This window comes from Otolemur garnettii, unplaced genomic scaffold, assembly GCF_000181295.1.
Source record: "Otolemur garnettii isolate 467f Iridium unplaced genomic scaffold, OtoGar3 scaffold00126, whole genome shotgun sequence".
Classification (NCBI taxonomy): domain Eukaryota; kingdom Metazoa; phylum Chordata; class Mammalia; order Primates; family Galagidae; genus Otolemur; species Otolemur garnettii.
Window position 1 is genome coordinate 3,496,438 of NW_003852521.1, and position 18,180 is coordinate 3,514,617.

At 38.3% G+C, this 18,180-nt stretch overlaps 1 protein-coding gene across 1 annotated transcript; it reads left to right on the plus strand.

The window, feature by feature from the left end:
- The first annotated feature begins 3,691 nt into the window (after positions 1-3,691).
- On the plus strand, positions 3,692-16,457 carry FBXO5 (F-box protein 5). The gene is made up of 5 exons (XM_003797868.3): positions 3,692-3,877; positions 11,095-11,818; positions 13,054-13,144; positions 14,156-14,338; positions 16,141-16,457. The coding sequence occupies exons 1-5, from the start codon at positions 3,703-3,705 to the stop codon at positions 16,390-16,392; spliced, it is 1,425 nt and encodes a 474-aa protein (XP_003797916.1). The 5' UTR covers positions 3,692-3,702; the 3' UTR covers positions 16,393-16,457.
- The last annotated feature ends 1,723 nt before the right edge of the window (positions 16,458-18,180 follow it).

Genomic DNA, 18,180 nt, shown 5'->3' on the forward strand with positions numbered 1-18,180 from the left:
ACACTCATTTGCCCTGTGTTATGTAAATATTTAATTTGTAATCAAAAATTTTACTTTATTATGAAAAACTTAAAATATAAAATAGATATATGACATTAAATACTGTATTAGTCAGGGTTGAGTCAGGAGAAACCCTACTATTACAGTAAGGTTTTAATATAAAAAAATTTTAATTGATAATGGAGTTAGCTATTAAGAGAGAAAAAAGAACTCTTATACTTTAAAAACTGAAATAGAGTACCTAAGGTGGTTATCAAATCATAATTTATGAAAGGCATTCTATAATACCTTCATAAGATGTTAATGAATACAGCATTCAGCGACCTATACAACTCAAGAATACAATAAATATAACAGGACTGATCGGTCATATTCAGTTTCTCCCACTGTTCTATCCTCTCGGGTCTTTCAGTTTCTAGGGTTGTTAGGAATGGTACATATTCACAGGTTATTAAATATTATAAGGTACTATTAGTTTTCCCTTACCTCTTCTCATAGATGACAACTAGAAATTAGACTGAGATTATGAAGCCTTGAATGTTGAAGTTCATTCTGTAAATAAGGGTTCCGGCATTAGGAAGATGGAGAACTAATGCCATGTACCTTACAATATTTTGCACATAGTAGGTCAGCAATAAGAATTTGACAAAAGACTAAGGGCAATTCTCTCTGTACTTCATCTTGCCAACAGTGCTGATAGGCAGGAAGAAAGAGATATCTAGTTACTGGCAGCAAGTAAAATACAGAATGCCCCTTTCTAAGTTTTTCACTAAAGATAAAATTAACAGGTGCCCATGAACCTACTGAACCATTGTCAATTATAAATTTTAATTATAAATCAATTAAAGCTCAAATATCATTTAAAGTCAATGATTAAGTAACCCAATAAGCTGAAAAAAAAAATACTGAAAAATTATTCCAGTCTGCAACAAAATGTGTCTGACTCTTTATATTACTAATTTTGATTTTTCCAGTAATATACATGTATCAGCCTTTTGGGGGGAGAAAAAAAATAGGCTGTAGGACACTTTTAAACTGTGGCTAAAAGATTATATTCCAGGTGCTCAACTATTTTAAATGGAACCTTTACTTCCCTTAAATTTTCTATTTCTTTCCACATCTGAAAATAAAAGAGGCAAAAAAAGATTTCTAAGGTCAGGCCGACACAGTAGCTCATGTCTGAAATCCCAGCACTTTGGGAGGCTGAGCTGGGTTTGTATGAGCTCAGCTGTTTTCTGTTTTTTTGAGACAGTCTCACTTTGTCTAACTTGGTAGAGTGCCATAGCGTCGTAGTTCACAGCAACTTCAAACTCTTGGGCTCAATCAATCTTTTTGTCTCAGCCTCCCAAATAGCTGGGACTACAGGCCTACACAACACCCAGCTATTTTTAGAGACAGGGTCTCGCTCTTGCTCAAGCTGGTCTCCAAATTGTCAGCTCAAGTGATCCACCAGCCTCTGCCTCCCAGAGTGCTCGGATTACAGGCCTGGCCTGAGATCAGGAGTTTTAGACTGCAATGAAGTCAAAGTAGAAAGTAATGTGAAAATGTACTATTAACAACCAGGATCCCAACAACATTATTCCCCAGGATACCACAGAACATGGATTTTTTAAAAATCCTGCAAAAAGGGATGAGAATCTCTGCTGTGGTTCTAAGAACTACAGGGTGAGAATTAACTTACATGTCTAAGCACAATCACGACAAAATCAAATAATGCTCAGCTTATTATGAGGATTAAAGACTAACATTTATGTTCTTTTTATAGTACATAAAAAGAGGCTATTATAGTTTTAATACATACTCAACAAAAAACCTGCTTGCTAAAATCCCTCCAACAGCTACTGGTTGCAATCAGAAAAGAGTCTAAACTACATGGAAACCTATGAGGTCCTAAAGGATCTGGCTTCTGTCTACTTCGTCCATCTCATTTCCTACTCTCCCAATTTCAAGAAGCCCTAGTGAGATATTCCAGTCTCTCCTGGGTTTATTCTGCAGCTCTTTGCATAGGCAGTTTAACATCCACATCTTGACTCAAAGGCTCAGAAACCTTCCCAACCATCCAAAAGCCTTACCCTACACCCCTAACCTCTATTCTCTACACCCCCCATGGTTACATCCTTTTTCATATACAGAAATCAATCGCCAATTTCTTCCCATCTATAAACTTCTGAATACAGCACAAACGGCAGGCCCCACAGGCTTAAGGCAAGTGAGACATGCCTCAGATGCAAAATTTAGAAGGATGTCAAAAATTTCACTAAGTTGACAATATTGTAACATTTTTTAAAATGAAATTTAATTGAGAAAATCCAAATGATTATCAAAATTTTAAGTAAAGTCAGGATCCACCCAGCACTGTTATGACTAATCTCAAATCCTGACCCTGCCTCACACAGGACTCGTCACTAACTTTCGAACACTCAACTATTAATATAAGCCAACTATTACTATCAGAGGCTGCTGAAGAGCAAAAGTGGAAACAGCCAAAGATGACGATTTTGTGCTTTGGGGATCTTACATCCTGCTGCATTACTGTGCTGTAGCCAAGGGCTGAGTTCAAGGAATGCCCTGTCACCGCTTCTCTGTGTATATTTGAATAGTTTAAAGTTCTGCATCACTAATGACACGGTATAATTTTAATTCTTAAAGCCATTCCAGCCATCACTAAAAAATATTCAACTGGCTAGGGGCCTGTAACCCAAGAAGACTGGAGATTTTTATTTATTCTTTCTCGGAAGCAGGATTAGTGGCTCTTGTGCTTGGCCCCTGAAGAAATAACATCCCGGGGAAGCGTAGATTCAAATTCAGTAAACTTAACTTCCGTACAATACAACAGCATCTGCAGAACTGTGGTTAAAAAATAGAAATAAATGTGCTTACAAGGAAAAAGTGTCTTACTTTGAGCCCTGCCGAAAGGCCCTGTGAGAACCCTGCAGCAAGGGTCACGCCCCGTGCGCTTGCACGCACTGGGAGGAGGACAGAGTCCGGGGACCCCCATTCCTCCGCACCTCCCCAGGGAAAGCCCCGGGGACACCCCCCCCCCCACCGCGCAAGCGCCGACCCGCCAACTCTGCAGCCACCGCCCTCCAAAGGCGCCTGCGCAGAGGCAGAGGATAAGGGAGGGGCGCTATTAGGAGGGAGAAGAGAGTGCGCGCGTAAATCCTAGAGAGGCGGGCTAAGCAGGACTGAGGGGAGGGTTCGTCTTCCGGAAAGTCTGGATTCCAGGACGACCAGGGTTGCCGCTCACCTAACTCCAACTTGTGAGATGACTGAGGAAAGTCAGCTACCATTTGCATCCATCGGAGGTCTTCAGATAGAAGCCGCACCTGCCTTCTGGCTCAAATTAGGACTTGCAGGAGGTCACTTCCCAAGTTGGCGAGGGCCGCTAGATGGGCGCACGCATGCGTAGTGGACTTCGTCCACGTGCGGTCCTGCCGCCACCTCCCCGCGCTCGGAGGCTCCGCCCCCGGGCTCAGCATCTTTCCGGACGTGCGGAGCCGGTGAGATGGGAGGGGGTTGGACTTTGCGGCTCAGCTTCTCCTCGGCCGCTTCCAATTGGGTATGGGTGAGAGCAGCCCCGCCTACGGCTTTCCTAGTGGTGCGCGCTTGAGGGCGACGCGTCCCATTGGGCCACTCGGATTTGGGCACCAAATTCAAAGATTTTAAAAGTACCAGCTGGCGCCTTTTAAGAGCTACAGCTCTATGAAGCAAGCGGCTCACTTCTCTGCTGCTAGAGCAGTTCCTTCACCTGAGGCGGGCCTCAAGTCCCCGGGTATGAGCCGGCGCCGCTGCAGCTGCTCCCCACGGCCATCCTCCTGCTCCTGCAGCTGCAGCTCCAGCACCGTGACAGCAGCCGGGCGCCCTCGCCCCCTGGACAGTGAGTGAAGGGAGAGGGAACGAGGGGGGTTCGCATTTCAGGCGGGGTGCACGGTGAGGGGCGCACCCTGCCGTCCCTGACGCGCCACCCTCCCAAACCTGGGGCAGCCACACGCTGGGCCTCAGGCAGGCGGAGGTTCCTGGGTCCTGGAGAAGGAAGACTCAGGGGTCGGGAAGGGGAAGCCAAATGTGCTGGGGTGGGATGGCGGGTCGCGGTTTCTCCCTGACCATGCTGCCTCCGACTCCCAACTCCAGGAGAGGTGCAAGTCGTGGCAAACTGGAGCAAGCGCGGTTTCTCCTTCCCGGAATACTTACCTATCCCCACCCGCTTGAATAGGCGCCAAATGCCCCCTCCCCCACCTTCGGGCTCCTGGTTGTGACAGGGCTGCGACCCGGCACCTCCAGGGTCTGATCGGGTGCTTCACCCTCACTCCCTGTGCCCCGTGTCCTTATCTGTCCCGGACCTTAAGATCCAAAGTCAATTTTTCCGATTTTTCGCTGCTTCAGACCTGCTGGCGGGCGCGGGAGATGTAGCTCACGGTTATCTCCCGCCTCCTCCGCCCGTCCCGCGCCCTCGGGGGCAGTCCCAGCGACCCCTCGGGGGCTCCAGGGTCGCCCCAACTCCCGCCAAATGCAGGGACAGCCCCCCATTCCGCGCATGGGACAAAAATCATCTTGGATAGCCAAACAAAAACGTAAGTTTTTTTCCTTTTTTTCCCCTTTTGCCTTGTAACTCGAGGCCTAGAGTCTCAAGGGGAGAGTTCACAAAAAGCACTTTTTACTACAAAATCTTGAATTTGTTGATAATATTCAGTTGAATTTGTGAGAATTGAGGAATTGGTTAATTCCCCCCCAGTACTTGTCTTTATTTCAAAGTTTGTAAGGAATGGAAGGCACTCAAGCCCCTACTTTTAGCCTCTTTGTTGCTGCCTCTTCTAAACAATCCAAATGCATTTTTTTACCTCAAAAAATGATCAGAAATGAAAATAATTAGCAATTTTGACATTGTAATTTGGTAATGTCTTTGTCATTGGGAAAGGAATTTAGAGTCTGGAGAAAAACATAATACTTAATTTTAACAGGTCAAACGTATTTCTAAAGGATCCTAGATCATAAATATCTTTTGAAATTTTGAAACTTGATGGCTTATTGTGGGAGTTTTTTGATAGTTAACTCCAGTTGTCCTCAGAAGGTATCTGCTGCTTCTTGAGATTTTTTACAAGCTTTTAAGGAAATGAAATTTTGAAAAATATTGCATCCTAATATTTTTGAAAGCAGGCTTTCCTAAAGTTTTCTCTTAAGAATTATGGCTGATTAATACTTTATAGTATCAAGCCTTGGGCCTCTCTCAGGTTCTTAAGTAAAAGAATGGCTGTGGCCTAACGTGCACATGGTGGTTATCTAGAGATAGTAGAGACTGAAACGTAATTATTTCATTAACACTAGAAGACTTACAAAGATTTTTAGGCATGGTAGCCTTAATTATGATATTGAGTCTGACTTGAAAAGTTAAATATATGGTCAGACTTTGTACAGTTTAGTATAATACCACTTCTCCATGATTGGCTGCGAATTGGTAAATTAGAGTCTTTAAAAAAGTACTGTATTTGAGTCTTTATCAGTATCCTGACTTTAGAGAAAATAAAAAATAGTATAGAATGTTCCAAGTTCACAAAATTAGTCAAAGAGCTGAGCAAGGATTTTCATTTGAACTTGAATCTGATTCTTAAACCTATACATTCTAATGGAAAAGTATATAGTCTGAATAGTATACTTCTGTGTGGGGTGTATGTATTTTTAAATGTAATGACTTGGAATGTAAGGAAAATGAAAGGGTTTAGCTTATGTGATTAAAAGTAGATTCTGTTGATGACATCCATGTGAAAAGGACTCTGCCATTCATTTAGTCCAGTTTTATATTCTTACCCTCATTTTATGGATGAGGAAACTGTCTTTAAGAGTTCACCTCCTCAGCTCAGTTAAAGGCACTTTCTACCTTAGATACGTAAGCCTTAAACCATGGAGTACTTTTTTTTTTTTAATTTCCTTTCCTTGATGTCCACATCTAGTATATTTGCAAGCTCTATTAGCTTTACCCTTCTAAATAATAAACACTGAATCTGTCCAGTTATCGTCATTTGCACTTTAATCATGCTGGTCCCTGGTATTCCACTCTCTGGATCCTTGTGAGAAACACTTCTAACTAGTCACCCTGCTTCTTTCAATCCATAGCTACCAGTGATCTTTTAAAAATGTAAACCAAATATCTTTTCTCCAATTACAATCCCTCAAAGGCCCACCCAGTCCTACAAATCTATAGTTGTTCTATCTTTACAACCTTTTTTAAAAATCATCTCTCTAGTGCACAAAGCTGCAGCCCTATGGCTCTTTTCTTTGAACACACTAACTACACTTAACTACACTTGCCCTCACTTCCTGTGTTTGGAACTCTTCACAGGATTTCCATAAGGCTTTCAGATCTCACACTACACTTACCCTCACTTCCTGTGTTTGCCTGGGACTCTTCACAGGATTTCTACAAGGCTTTCAGATCTCAGAATGCCATCTTCTCTAAAAGATCATCTCTGCCTAATATCTTCCTCTTCCTTTACCCTGTCACTAAGTGGACATTAGAAAAATGAATGAAGTGGCAAACTAAACTTTTTTTTTTTTTTTTTTGAGACAGTTTTACTCTGTTATAGCTCACAGCAACTTCAAACTCTTGGCTTGAGCCATCCTCTTGTCTCAGCCTCCTGAGTAGCTGGGACAGCAGGTACCTGCCATTATGCCCAGCTAGTTTTTCTATTTTTTAGTAGAGACAGGATTTCTGTCTCTTGCTCAAGCAATCCACCCACCTTAGGTCACCCAAAGTACTGGGATTATAGACATGAGCTACCACGCCCGGCACAAACTAGACTTTTAACCTTCTCTGCTTAACTCAAGAGGTTCTAGAACCATGTGATATTTTCCTGAGTAATATCAGATCAGTTATACAAATACTACATCTATTTCTCAAATTTGGCTTGGGCATTGGAAGGCACTGAACTTGTTAAAAGATGGTTTTAACCCATCTTTTTAGCTGTAAATAGTTGGTTTAGCTATGTAAAAACGTGGTTATTATTCAGTTTATTCTGGGTTTTTTTGGCTGTCACCCTCAGTAGAGTGCTATGACATCACAGCTCACAGCAATCTCCAACTCTTGGGCTTAAACAATTCTCTTGCCTCAGCCTCCCAAGTAGCTGGGTCTACAGGCGCCTGCCACAATGCTGGGTTATTATTTTGTTGCAGTTGCCATTGTTGTTTAGCTGGCCCAGGCCAGGTTTGAACCTGCCAACTTCAGGGTATATGACTGGCTCCATAACCACTGTGCTACGGGTGCTGAGCCAGTGTTCTGTGGTATTGTTACAGAGATGAAAAATACATTCATTTCATGTTTTAAACTTAAATCTACAACTAGGATCCATATTTTGGTTCCTCGTACTTTTTTCTCAAAAACAACCAACCAACCAAATAAAAACACCAGGATTCCTTGGAGAAATGACTGATTCTAGGACCATAACAAGGAAACTACAAGGTGATCCTGGAGCATCTTATATATTTCCAGAAAGTAAGGAATACTCAAAAAACAAAATGATGCAAAAAGGTCAAGTGGACACTGAACCCAACTAAAATAGCTCACGATAGTGAGAAATAGTTTGGGCACCAACATAAGTAGTTTCAGATTACAACCCAAAGTCTGTGGGTATATACTGATATGTACATATAAATTATTGTATAAATAAATGGGAAGGCATAGAGAAATCTTCCATGCAAAAGAATTCAAAATGGTATATAAATTTACTCCCCCTCAAAGAAGTGGAACATGACTCCCTTTAAGTGTGAGCTGTGCATAGTCACTTTCTTCCAAAGAGAATGATACAGAAAAGGAAAACAAAGTAGTAGGTTTACCGTGGAAAAACCTGACAGCTGTAGCTTCAGGCAAGTGATCAAGGCTAACATCAATGATAAATTATATTGATAGCATGTACTCTTGATGTAGTAATAATTGCATTTTTCTTTTCTTTCTTTCTTTCCTTTCTTTTTTTTTTTTTTTTCTTGAGACAGAGTCTCAAGCTCTTGCCCTGGGTAGACTGCCAGGGTTATAGCTCACAGCAGCCTCCAACTCTTGAGCTCACTCGATCCTCTTGCCTCAGTCTTTTCTACTTTCAGTGGAGACAAGAAGGTCTTGCTTTATGCGCAGGCTGGTCTCGAGCTCATGAGCTCAAGCTATCCACCCACTCTGGCCTCCCAGAGTGCTAGGATTATAGGTGTGAGCCACAAGGCCCAGTGATAGCACTTTACTTCTATGGTCTTTTCGCTAAAAACTCAGCCCCAGACTAAGAAAAACATCAGACCATTCCCAATTGAAGGACAGGCTTCAATCTGATTAGTACTCTTTAGAATTGCCAAGGTCGTCATCAGTAAAGTCATAGAAGTTATTATAGCTAAAAGGAGCCTAAGGAGATAGGAGGATTAAATGTAATATGGAATCCTGGATAGGATCCTGGAACAAAAAAAAGATATTAGGTAAAAACAAAGGAAATCCAGATAAAGTGGCTTCAGTATTGGTTTATTCAGTTTATCATAGATCCAAGTTCATAAGTTCATAATGGAAGAGTTGGGTATTGGGTGCTTGATGTACAGGAATTCTGTACTATCCTTGCAACTTTTCTGTAAATCTAAGTTTATTAATTTTTTTAATACTAAATCTTTTCATGTGAAAATACATGTTGGCAGAAGAAGAATGTAATAGTTCTTTTGTTCATTTTAAGTTTCCTAATTTAATGAGTAATATTCTATTATAGTAATCTTCTAAATGTAAAATTGGTAGTGCTTTGAAACATGGTTTGATGAGGTTTGATAAGTGCCCTCACAAACAAATATGAAGGTATACATGAATAATAAATCAGAAGCTAAATATGCAAACAAAGCAGAAAAGCTATTCCAGGCAGAGAAAAGCATAATGTACAAAGCCCCTGAGATGGGATATTAAGAGGGCACACTTGAATGAGAAAAGAAATGTACAAGTGTTTTTCTTTAGTACCTTAAGGAGGTCTTGCACCATGAGTTCTAGCTTTTTATAAGTAAATATAAGTGTTAAACGACATATGGTATACATTGTTTTAATTTGCCAGGTCTGTTTTTCCAAAGTACCTCATTCCCATGTGAGATAATAAGAAGATCACTGACTTGATAGGCAAGAAACCTGTGTCATTTAACTACTTGTCTTGGGCAACTTAACTGATCTTCATCGTACTCACTTTTAAAAACAACTCCCCATCATACCACAAAAAGGTGAGGACCAGTGTTAGGAAGCATTGAAAGTTGCAAGCTTCTAAACAAATATAAGGTATTTTATTCATTACTAGGGCTAATTTTAAAGAACTGTATATTCAAAGAATAGTGTTGAATAAAAGGTTCTATTGGACACTCCAGAAATAGGGCTCTAAAGACAGAGGGGCCAGAGAATGCCTTGGAGCTCTTAAAGTACTGTCAGTCCTCTTTGTTTAGGTAGCTAAACAGAGGGCAAGGTATGCCTTCATAGGGAGCTTCTGCTTTTTTATCCTCTTAAATTGTGGGCATATTTAACTCAAACCTGATTGTTTTAGTTGAGGCAACTAAAATAGAAACAGTCTCTCTTGGTATTTTTCCCTCTCAGTGAAGGGAAACCACTCAGAATAAATGGTTAAAGCAGGTGTACTCAAACAACGGCCCGTGGGCCACATGCAGCCCACCTAGAACATTTATCTGGCCCGCTGGGTGTTTTTGCTTCCACTGCCTGTCCTGCTTAGCAGCCGACTCTTCCTGGGGCCTGCAGTCGGCCCTCCAACTGTCTGAGGGACAGTGAACTGGCCCCCTGTTTAAAAAGTTTGAAGACCCCTGGGTTAAAGGTTTAGGGCTAATTGCAGGGTTAAAATTTGTATATTCTTTAATTTTGTTGTGCCCCTGAACTCTTAGTTTAAACCTAATTTTGAGGTTTAGCGTGATACTGAAGCACACATTATTTGTCTTTTACTGTGTTCGACATTGGGATTTTAAAAGCTGTTTCTATCTACAAGGTTACTTTCTTTGAAGGTATCCTTTTGTACTTGAAAGGTTTTGCTGTGAGTACAGAGTACAAATGATTAAATTAACAGAGTGATGACCAGTACTTAGTACATACTAAACATAGTGACTGATACATACCTTTACTGATAGGATAAATTGTTACCTATATATAACTGGCTTGTGTGGTGAGGAATGGTAGCTGGAGCACTTGTTAACCTGGCAACCAAGACTCCAGCTTTTTTAGTTCATATCCCCATTGTCCCCTCTATTCATATACTCTGCCTTCAGCAATGCTAAGCCGTCTACTGTATTTCTTCCAAGTATTATGCCTTTGCTCAAGTTATCCTTTAGTGAGTGCCCCTCCCAGCCTCTCTTATAAGCTGTGGTTTTCAACTAGCAGAGGAAATGTTGTCACTGGCTTTTCCTCCTTACCAATATTTGGCAATAACTGGTAACTGGAGACATTTGTTTGCTGTTGAATCTTGGGAATAATAGCTGCTACTTGTGTTAATGGGTAAAGGCTGCTAAACATACTACTATACACAGGATAACCCCTAAGAACAAAGAATTATTTGGTCCAAAATGTCAGTTATATAGACATTGAGGAAACCATTCTTCAAAGCTGTCCTACAATGCTACCTGTTCCAGTATGCCTTAACTGATCTCTAAGGCCCTGAAGAAGAAGTCTAGGGTGCTAAACAACCTTGAACAAGTCCTTGGCTTTTTTGGAGTTTAAATTTGAATTAGTAATTTTGAATTCTAATGGATAATATCCAGAACTAATTGCATGGTTCTTTAATAGTATCAAGACTTATTTTTTTCATTTATGCTACTTATCATAAATAGCTATTACTATTACATTATCTTAAGTTATTTAAAGCAATTGGACAGTAATTTATACCTGCTGCCCTATCATTCTCCTAAATCTGATTGATTGGAATGTTAACATCTTAAAAGATATAAATAATATTTGCAAGTGTTATTATATCAGCAGTTAAACTTGGATAATATCCAATGGATATAGGCAAAACATAACACTGAATGAATATAAAGTAATCTTTGTATATCTTAATTTAAGAAGTAGGGATGTGTGAAAATGTTACCATTAAGAAGTAAATGTTCTTTTCGTAGGTTGTAAAGAAGAAGAAAGTTCCACTCTTTCTGTTAAAATGAAGTGTGATTTTAACCATGACCACCATGTTCATTCTGGACTTAAACTGGTAAAATCTGAAGACGTTGGAAGACTAGGTTCCTACATTCCTGCATATTTGGAAGGTTCTTGTGAGGACTGCTTTAAAGACTATGAAAGGTTATCATGTCTTGGGTCACCAATTGTGAGGCCTGGGATTGTAGAACTTGATACTGAAAGCAAGCCCTTGCATAACAAGGAAAATCAACATGTACAACAAACACTTAATAGTACACATGAAACAGAGGAACTAGAGACCAGTAGACTTTATGAAGACAGTGGGTATTCTTCATTTTGTCAACAAAGTGGTCTCAATGAACATGAAGAAGGTAGCCTTCCCCTGGAGGAAAATTTCAGTGACAGTTCACAGTCCTGCCTGTTACAGATACAAAGCCCAGACCAGTATCCCAACAAAAACTTGCTGCCAATTCTCCATTTTCAAAAAGTCGTTTGTTCAACATTAAAAAAGAATGCGAAAAGAAATCCAAAAAAAGATTGGGAGATACTAAAGACAACTATAGCCAGTGGAAATTATAGACTACAGAATATAATTGGCAGGAAAATGGGCCTAGAGTATGTAGATATTCTCTGTGAACTCTTTCGAAGAGGACTTAAACATCTTCTAGCAAATATTTTAACACAGCTCAGTGATATGGACTTAATCAAGTAAGTATTACTGCTTTGAATATACATGCCAGCATTTTTTCAAATTTGGGAATATTTTCTTTATTGAACATCCCTAATCCAAACTGCTCCAATGTTCATTTCCTTTGAGCATCATGACATTATTCAAAAAGTTTCAGGTTTTTGGATTAGGGATACTCATCCTGTACTAGGGTATCTTTAGAATGTTTCATCAAGGCAATGGTTTCCTTCATTGCTGGTATTTCACTACCTATGTGTGAAAGTATGCACTCAGTCTAGTCATTTCAAATTTTATATTCATGCTGTTAGAAAACTGTATTTCTTTTAAATTGAAGTCCTTGTGCCTTTTAGTTCTAAAATTTCTTGTATGTAAATTACATCTTTGGGGCCTAAACATAAAATAGCCTAGTTCAGAGGTCCAGTGGGCATTATGATTTTTGTCCCACCTGAAAATAAGAAATAGTTTCTGTTCCTTTTACGCCATTTTTGATGTAGGGCTATCCTAAGTTTGACAATGGTGAAACAGGAAAGCCTGCAAATAGGGATTTGATTATGACTATTTCTTAGAAAACTTACACTAATTGCCCTTTGTCATTCTACCAAGGAAAATCAGTTCAGATAAGATAACTTTGAAAATTGATTAAGATGAATATGTAGACTGTAGGGTTTGATTGGATTCAACTCAACTGGATTCATTTTTTGGTTTTTTGAGAAATTATCTAGAGGCACTCTGCAAGTGTGGGTTTCCCCTGGTCTTTATGAAATATAGCTAAAGCAAACCAGATACAAGTAGTGATTTTTAATAATATAAGTATTCTTGACAGATAATCAATGCCAGTTTCTACTTTGTTAACATAGTAACGTTTTTAAAATTAATTTCCACTAATTAGCAGTATATCCTAGAGTACTTTGAAATTTTGTGTATAACTTTTACTGAATAGCTAAAATGGTGTTTTATATATATATGTATATATATATATATATAAATATTATAAAGTGGTGGCTATTTATTTTGTTCGCAGATATAGTGGAAAAATAAAGTAAAAAGTAGTACCCTGAGCCCAATTTTAGACAGATTAGACATAATGTACCTGGACTGTTGCATTCTTAAATCTTAAGTGTTCCAGGCAATTCCAACATATAATCAGGTTTGAAAAACACTGCAAAGTGTTTTGCGTGGTTTGTTTTCCTACTCCGTTCATTTTAGTTCTTTGTGATGATTTAATTGTTTCCTTTATGGCCATTTACTTTTTCAGTATGTCTAAAGTGAGCACTACTTGGAAGAAGATTCTAGAAGATGATAAAGGAGCATTCCAGTTGTATAATAAAGCCATACAGAGAGTTACTGTAAGTCTTTACTGTTGATGTTTTCATTTTAAAATACACTGCTGTTGCTCTTTCAGAAATAGGAGATAGAAATAGGAATGAAAAAGTCTGGAAACCCTCCTTTACAGAATGTAAAGCACTTTAGCCTTACACTAGAAATTACTGAGAAAACAAACTCAAAAATATAGAGGAAGGAATCTCACCTCAGTAATTTATTTCATAGGTTGTCCCCAGAATAGAATATCTAAAGAAACAAAAGGGAAATTACTTAGTTCTTAGATAAGGAGAGTTCACCGCGTAGCCAGTGTTGGCTGCCATTTGTGTACTGTGTTCTGTTACCATTAGAAATTTGGAAAGGCTGTTTTACTTGTAAATTTTGGTTATTAATAAATAGGAGCAATGGATTTTTTTTCTGGTTACCAAAAAAAAATTACATGTCAACTTAGTGAAGATTCTTAATGTAGGAGGAAAATGCATTTACTTTTCTAAAATAACCAGTTTACTTTGGAAGTATTTCTGAGAATCAAGATCAATACATGAATAAAAGTTCAGGCCTCAGAGTTGGACAGACTTGCCTGCAAATGTTAGTGTTTTTGGTGTTGCTGTTTGTTGGTGTGTAACTTTTGTGAATTGATTAGATTCTCCAAGTTCAGTTTTATTATCCAATAGGCTGGTTTTAAATCAAACATTCAAATGTGACTATTGCCATCTTCTGGTGGTGGAAAGAATAACCTTTTGTTCTGGCTATAGTACTTTGGCATTGATTAGCTTTAATCATGTATTATTGCCCTAAGTGCTTTATGTTACTTACTCACATGTAAAGTGATTTGACACAATTTCTTTCAATAAGTTAGGCTTTATATGTGTGAATAGTAGGTGTAACTGTTAAAGCATGTGTGGGTAAATTGTGCATAGGAATAAATCTTTTATGTTCTTATTCTCCACTTACATGTACAAACATTAAAAATGATTGTTGAGAATATAGGAAAGAAAGTAGTTTTTAAGTTTTATTAAAACTTTTTTTCTAATTAGGAAGGCAACATAAATTTATCAGCACATACTTCAACCAGAGATTATGTTATGCTCAGAATCCCACTGGCTTCTGTTCAAGAAGCAACAGCTCAGACTTCTCTCCCAAAAGATGCTCAGACCAAGTTATCCAGTCAAGGTGATCAGAAGGGTTCTACTTACAGTCGACACAGTGAATTCTCTAAGGTAATTTTCTGTTTAATCAATAAATTAGAAACATGAGTCATTTATTTTTAAACGGTTTTAAAGTGAAAAATGCGGGGGTGGGGGGAACCTTTCAAGGTCAAAATATAAATGGCTCTAGATCAATGGTTCTCAACCTTCCTAATGCCATGACTCTTTAATACAGATTTTATGGGTTGTGACCCACAGGCTGAGAACCACTGCTCTAGATAATTCCTAACAAATTAGGATACCTGATACTGATTTGGGTAATTTAAATTTTAGTTTAATTCGAATTACAGTAGAACCTCTTTAAGTTGACTGCCTAACGGACTGTAACAAACTGGTCCACATATGGAGGTGATCAACATAAGTAAAGAACTTGTCTACTATGCGTACCTACATGTGGTGCTTGTTTAATCTATGAGAACTCGGTCAACTTGAGGTCAACCATATATCTTCTGTATTAGGGGAGTATTAGTGGGAATTGTTTTCTTTTATCCCTTCATTTTGTTCTCCAAAATGTGGGAAACCAAATGCTATTTCAAATTAGGAAAGTACACAGAGATGTCTTTCTACAAATAGTAGATTCTGCTTGACATTATTCATGGAAGTTCAGTGATGTTGAGTTCTAATTTACAAACACTAAGGAAATAATGAAAAACCTTCTTGATTTAAACATTTCTTACAAAGCTACTCAATACTATGTTTTGCACTTGCTGCCTTTAATAACTTTCTGAAATCGGCTTGGTGCCCATAGCAGAGTGGTTATGGCGCCAGCCACATACACTAAGGCTGACAGGTTCGAACCCAGCCCAGGACAGCTAAAACAATAATGACAACAGCATCAAAAAATAGCCAGGCATTGTGGTGGGCACCTGTAGTCCTAGCTACTTGGGAGACTGAGGCAAGAAAATTGCTTGAGCCCAAAAGTTTGAGGTTGCTGTGAGCTGTGATGCTACATCACTCTACAGAGGGCAACATAGTGAGACTCTATCTCAAAAAATAATAATTTTCTAAAATTAAAGTCCTACTATACCTTCAAAGTTCTACTCACATGTAGATAATTTTATAAGCTTAATTTAGAAAACCATAATTATATCTAACTGGTAAGTTTTTTTTAATGATCACTGTCTTATGTTGGTAAATAAATAGAAACTCTATATGGTAAAGTTTCTTTTCTATCTTAAATGTTTATATGTAGTGACAAACATGACATGTAAACGTTTTCAAAATGTTTATTGAGCATCTGCTACCAGGTACTGCATCGATAGGAAATGTTATAGTTCTACAATATAAATAGAAGACAGCTACATAAAAATAATGTCACATAATGGGATAAGATGCTTCAATAAAAGGTAGAACTAGAGATGAAAAAGCAATTCCTTAATGGCACTAAGAAGACTGTATAGGAAAAGTGACATTTAAGTTGGGCATTGGTGTGTATGTGAGTAGCAGTCACAGTAAAGAGAGTGTATGTAAAAGTAGCAATAGGAAATAGCCATGGACCAGTTGACAGGTGGTGCTGTCTGTCACTCATTGTGCAGTGAACTCCTTCAAGGCAGCAGGTATCTTTTCTTTTTTTTTTTTTTTTTGCACTTTGTGCAGTTTTTGGCTGGGGCTGGGTTTGAACCCACCACCTCTGGTATATGGGGCCAGTGCCCTACTCCTTTGAGCTACAGGCACCGCCCGGCAGCAGATAACTTAACATGTGACAGTCGTGCTTCATGCATGTATTGGGGAAAGTACAGACACTTAACTAGTTTTACTAATTAATTACATTCAGTCCTTACTAAAATTCATTTTATGTGTTTTTTTCGTTTCAGGTTGCCAAGACCTTGAAAAAGAACGAAAGCCTCAAAGCCTGCATTCGTTGTAATTCACCTGCAAAATACGATGGCTACTTAGAGCGAGCAACATGCAAACGGGAAGGCTGTGGATTTGATTATTGTACACGGTGTCTGTGTGACTATCATGCCACCAAAGACTGTTCGAATGGCAAGCACCTAAAAGCCAGTTGTAAAACGGGTCCCTTGCCTGGTACTAAAAAAAGCAAAAAGAATTTACGAAGATTGTGACCTCTTACTAAATCAATTGTTAGTGATCATGAATATAAGTTAGAAAAATTAGGTTTTAACTTAAAATAATAAAAATATATTGTGATTTTCAATTTTACATTGAAATTTTTTCTCAATGGATAAAGAGGATACACCGCCTTTTAAAATACTTTACAATCTAATGTGAAAAAGTTTAAAATTCTCAGTGCGAATCAGAAAATTTAAATATTTTAAGATAAAAGGAAAAGTAATCTGGTATTTGTGAAACAGAAGTAAAATAATTCAATTTTATGGTAAAAGAAGGCTGTGTAATTTTACCTTTGACAATCTTAAATATAAATAAGGTGTACCATCTATTGGCAATTAAGACATTTTATTAATGTTATCAAATTAATACTAGCTGAAATATCAATTTCTAGAGTCTATTAATTTAAATGTCTTATCTCCTTTCTTAACCTTTTTCAATGTATATGTCTCCCAAGAAAGTATCCTTTGTAGAATGTGCTTGCTTTCTTTATTTCTGATATCTATGTTTTAATATTTTTGTATACATATAAATATTTTTGTATTTTTGTCTTTTGTATATACATATATTTTGTTTGTTATCAATAAAATTGTGAGCTTAATAAATAATGTATGCCTTTTGTTTTTATAAAACATCTTAATCGTAGAAACAACTTAATTAGGAAGTTGCACCCTTAACTGGGTGAAGGCATTGAATGGATCTATGTGTGGACTCTTCTGTGGGAGCTTCTGATACTCGCAGGCTCCTCGCTTGTCCTATCTTGACTGCAGTCAAGCATCTGCCAGTAACAAGAGCCCAAGACAAAGTCATTTTTATTCATTCCTCAATTCCAAAGTTAAATGATTTAGTTTTATTTGTAAATATGGAAAACTCATAAGGTAACAGGCACTTTAAAGATTTAAGGGTAGGCCTCACAGTATCCTATCACTAGGGTTTCAATGAAGCTTAAGGCTTTTTGCCTGATATCTCAGAAACCTAAGATAGAGGATTGACTGTTTAAACCTCAACAAATTAGGTATTTTCAAATGTGGGCATATGTTTTCTAAAGGAGTAAACCTTCAATAAGATTAACAGACCACTTATTTTTATAAGCTGCTTTATGAAAGTAAAACTTGATATAAAATCGACTACATAAAGTGTAATTTGATGAGTTTTGACATACATGACATTATCACCACAATTAAGGCAATGAGTGTAAGTCTCATCCCAAGTTTTTTCCAACCCTTTTGTAAACTCTCCAGTCAATTCCCAGGCAATCACTGATGGGTTCTTTGTCACTACATTTTTATATAATTTATAATGATCAGAAATGTATTATCTCAGTTTGGGAGGCTGAGAAGTCTCATGACTGAGGGCCTGGCATTACACAAGGGCCTTCTTGGTGTTTCATCCTGTGACAAAGGGCAAGAGAGAAAGAGTGAATTTGTAACCTTAAGTCTTTTCATAATCAGCATTAATCCACTAGGGAGGGTGGAACTGACATGACCTAGACACCTCCCATTAGGCCAGCGGTTCTAACCTGTGAGTCGCAACCCCTTTGGGGGTCGAATGACCCCCCTTTAGGGGTCACCTAAATACATCCTACATATCAGATATTTACATTATGATTAAAAACAGTAGCAAAATTAAGAAGTAGCAACGAAAATAATTTTATGATTGAAGGTCACCACAACATGAACTGTATTAAAGGGTCGCCACATTAGGAAGGTTGAGAACCACTGCACTGGGCCCTACCTGTCAACACTTGCATCTGAGGTTAAGTTTTCTTTTTTTTTTTTTTTTTT